Below are 3,766 nucleotides of genomic sequence, written 5' to 3'. Positions count from 1 at the left end.
ATGGAAGCGGCGGCGGCGGCCCCGGCCCCGGGCGGAGGCCCCGGTACCCTGCTGCTCTGCCTGACCCTCGCCTCCGGTAAGTAGGGGGTACCCGAGGCGGCGGGGATGGGCACGGGGGTCTCCCTGCCAAGCTACGGGCCCGGTCCCCGGTGCCGGTCCCGGGCTGCCCCTGCCCGGCTGGCTCCCCCGCCCTGTCCCGGCCCCGTCCTTTCTCTGTCCCAGCCCGGACTGGTCCCAGTCCCACGCTGGTGATCCTCCACCCGCCTCCCGGTCCCATCCCGGTGCTGCCCCATCCCATCCCGCCGATCCCCTGTACCCCCATCCCACCCCATCCCGATGTTGCCCCTGTCCCATCCCAGTGCTCACCGTGCCCACCCTGGTGTTTCTCCAGTCTCATCCCTGTGTCCCCCGGACAATCCCATCCCAATCCTTCCCCCGTGCCCAGCCTGGTGTTTATCCAGTCCTGTCCCTGTGCTCCCCCGTGCTTCCCCGCACCCATCCCAATGCTCTCCCCACATGCCCCCATCCTGGTGCTCCCCACCATCCCATCCCAGTCCTCCCCCCTGCCCATGCCAGCTTGGCTCTGAATCCCTGAATCCCTTGGGGCCAGGGTGTCCTGGCTGAACCCTGGAGCGGGGCTGGGATGCTTTTAACACCTGTTGATGGGACACTGCTCACGGATGCCCAAATATCCATGTTTTGCCATCCTTGGCAACGCCGGGAGATGGGGGGTGTGGGGAGGGAGGCAGGACCTATTCGGCAAGTGCACGCCTGTCCCCATGTTAGTTCCTAAGTGCTCGGGAAGCAGGCAAAGCTGCAGGCAGCTGCCTGCTCAGGGCTGGTGGGAGATAACCACGGGTAGGGCTGAACATCAGCCGGGCTTGGCGATGCGCCCTGGCAGAGAGTGCCAGCCCTGGGGTTTTGGGGGAGCCTTCCCCTCTGCCGGGAGCAGTTTGGGTTTGGCCCTTTGGCAGTGCTGGTGACAGCGCTCTGCCAAACCTGCCAAACCTGTGCTGGCAGGAGGAAATCGAGGGTGGCCAACCTGTTTTGGGGCTGGGGTGCCCATCAGACCAAGGCAATGCCCCGGGTGGTTGTTCTCCTGCAATTCGGGCTTTCCCAGGGAAGCATAGGGGGTGTTAGGGCAAAATAATCCGGTATTTGGGATGCTTTCCTCGGTTATCTCTGGCTGCTCAGGAAAGGGCACAGCCTTAGATAGCGGAGCTGGGCTCTCTGTGCATCAAAGAGGTGAGGTTGTCTGCACCCGCAGCTCCTGGGTGCTGAGATTTGGGTGTCAGGGGGGACCCCCCTGCACCCCCCCCTGGAGCTGGCAGTGCCGCCGGGGCGGTCCTCGCCGAGGGGCTGCCAGCCCGGAGGATGCCAAATCTCTGCATCTGGTTGCAATAAGGGTGGGGATCTCGTCTTGGTGGGGAATCTTTCCATGCCGAGCTGCGAACTCGGTCACCGGGGGTGAAGTCAGCCTCCCGCCCTGCGCCGCTGCCTGCCCGTGCCGCCCGCAGCTGGTTCCCGGGGGGGGGGGGGCAGCCGCCCCGTGGCTCATCCCCTGGCTCCCACTGCGCAGATCCCACCCCGCTGCCTGGGCCAGGTCGGGCGGTGGGCTCCATCTCCTCCCCGGCGGGCTTTTTCGGCCGGGGAGGAGATGCTCGTTAGCAGAGAAGGCCTGGCCAAGGCTCAGCCCCGGCCTCGTTGCAGCTCTGTTACCCAAAGCACGTCATTAGCGCGGCGGTGGCTATATATAGCCGGGAGGGACGCGTGTGCTGGGAACGTCCCTGCCATGGGACGGGGGGGACGAGGCTGCCCGGGTCGGCTGCCCAAACTTTCCCCTTTCCAGGAGGCCTCAACGTGGCCGAGCTGCGAAGTGTAGTCACTCGGGATGGAAACACCCCCGTGCCTCGATGTGCCACCCCCTATGGGACCCACCCAGCACCCTGCCCCATCAGGCAGGACCTGTCCCCCCCTCCCCTGGGTGCCACCACAGCAGGGTGAATCCCTGGGGAGGGCCGGGCTGGGAGCAGGGCCCTGCTGAGTCAGTGCTGGTATGCCAGTGATCCGGTTACCGCCGCCGTGACGTGCTGGGGCTGAGCCGGCCCTTGGCCTCGTCCCGTGGCCACGGCGAGCACGGTCGCCCCTTTGCCGGCTCGCTTCGTGCTGGGCATCCCATGCCCCGGTGCAGCAGTGAGCGATGTTGCAATGGAGATTTAGCACTTGCGCGCCGGGAGCAACTGGGTTTTGGTGGGTGCTGAATGGCAGCGCTGCCGTCTCCTCGCTCCCATGGCAGGCGTGTTTTTCAGCGACCCTGGCTCTTCAAAAAGGGCAGTGGAGCAAGCTGGACCTCGCTGGGGATCCCCCGCTGCATCCTCCCCGGGCAAAGGGGCCGCTGGCTGCCTGCAGGCAGGGCTGTGCCCCCCAAAACCCACCCCGCTGGCTCCCGGATCCCCCATGCTGGGGTGTTGGTGGGTGGAGGAGGCAGGCGGGGACCAGCTTTCCCTTATCCTCGCCTCTGGGGAAAAGCTGATGCTGCCAGGGAAGGGGGGCCGTGGGCGCAGCTGCAGAGTCCTTTGCCAGTCCCCTCCCTGCGGCAAGGGCCAGGAGAGCGGCTGCGGTGGGGCGGCGGCGGTGGCGGTGATGCCGGGGCTCCGGCTGGGCTCCCCCCCTCGAGCCACCTCCGCTGCTTGTTTCAGGCTTGGCGTTTTTCAGTTGCGTGGGCGCCGACGCCAACGTCACCGCTGGCCACGGCACGGAGGGGCTCACCTGCGGCACGGCCGAGAACTGCACGGGTAAGGCGGCAGCACCGGTGCCAGGGTGCTCGGGGGAGCCGGCGTCGTCAGATGGGAGGTGTGGGGGAGAGGGCCGGGATGGAGGATGGGCAGGGTGTTTTGTCTAGTGTAAGCCGTGCGGCATCCACTGAGCCGGGAAGCGGCCGGGACCGGCACGCCACGGCCAAGGACACACATGCCGGTGGCTCTTTCCATCTCGCTGGGCTCAGACCTGCTGTGGAGATGGACCAGCTCTGGGATGCTGCCACCACCTCCGGGCAGAACCGTAACCCCTGGGGGGGGGAATTTCTTTGTCCTTGTCACCCCCAGGGAACGTGACGCAGCTGAGGCGACAGGGTCACTTCTCCAGGTGCCCGGAGGAGTACAAGCACTACTGCGTCAAAGGGAGATGCCGCTTCCTCGTGGCCGAGAAGGCTCCGGCTTGCGTGTAAGCCACCGCCGGCGGGGATGTGGTGGGGACACCGTGCCCGTTCTCCTCCGGTGAGCGGGAGGAGGGGGGCACAGGCACCACGGCAGTTTTTCGGACCCCCCCCCTCTGCATCCCCTGTACCACGGGGCAGGTGCGAACGAGGCTACACGGGGGCTCGCTGCGAGAGGGTGGACATCTTCTACCTGCGAGGTGACCGGGGCCAGATCGTGATCATCTCCTTGATCGCCGCCATCGTCAGCCTCATCATCCTTATCATTTGCGCCTGCCTCTGCAGTCAGTAAGTGGCGTGAGGGGGACACACACGGAGCGAGGGGCAGGAAGGGAAGGGGCGGCCTTGGATTGGGAGCAAATCCTGCCCACTTCTGCTGGCTTGGGGCAGGTTGAATTTGGGATGCTCTGTTCGCTTCTGAGGGTGCTGGGAGGTGCATGGGGTGTCGCTTCAGGGCTGGAAACCATGTGCGATCCCATCCAGGGCTTCTGCAAGGTGAAAGCAGAGGGAGGAGGAACAGCATCGCCACGGTGCCTCGTTCTGCTTTTTAAT

The 3,766-nt window shown here is 66.0% G+C and overlaps 1 protein-coding gene across 1 annotated transcript; it reads left to right on the top strand.

The window, feature by feature from the left end:
* On the top strand, window positions 1–3,506 carry BTC (betacellulin). Its single transcript, XM_010575603.1, has 4 exons — window positions 1–76; window positions 2,700–2,795; window positions 3,105–3,222; window positions 3,356–3,506. The coding sequence occupies exons 1-4, from the start codon at window positions 1–3 to the stop codon at window positions 3,504–3,506; spliced, it is 441 nt and encodes a 146-aa protein (XP_010573905.1).
* The last annotated feature ends 260 nt before the right edge of the window (window positions 3,507–3,766 follow it).

This window comes from Haliaeetus leucocephalus, unplaced genomic scaffold (genome assembly GCF_000737465.1).
Source record: "Haliaeetus leucocephalus isolate CR32 unplaced genomic scaffold, Haliaeetus_leucocephalus-4.0 Scaffold484, whole genome shotgun sequence".
In the NCBI taxonomy this organism is placed as follows: domain Eukaryota; kingdom Metazoa; phylum Chordata; class Aves; order Accipitriformes; family Accipitridae; genus Haliaeetus; species Haliaeetus leucocephalus.
Note: the sequence above shows the minus strand (reverse complement) of the source record. Positions and strands in the feature narration are given on the sequence as shown.

Coding starts and splice junctions, on each gene's coding strand:
- BTC (XM_010575603.1), top strand. CDS start 1: ATGGAAGCGGCGGCGGCGGCCCCGGCCCCGGGCGGAGGCCCCGGTACC. Junction 77..2,699: donor CTGCCTGACCCTCGCCTCCG/GTAAGTAGGGGG, acceptor TGCTTGTTTCAG/GCTTGGCGTTTTTCAGTTGC. Junction 3,223..3,355: donor GAGAAGGCTCCGGCTTGCGT/GTAAGCCACCGC, acceptor ACCACGGGGCAG/GTGCGAACGAGGCTACACGG.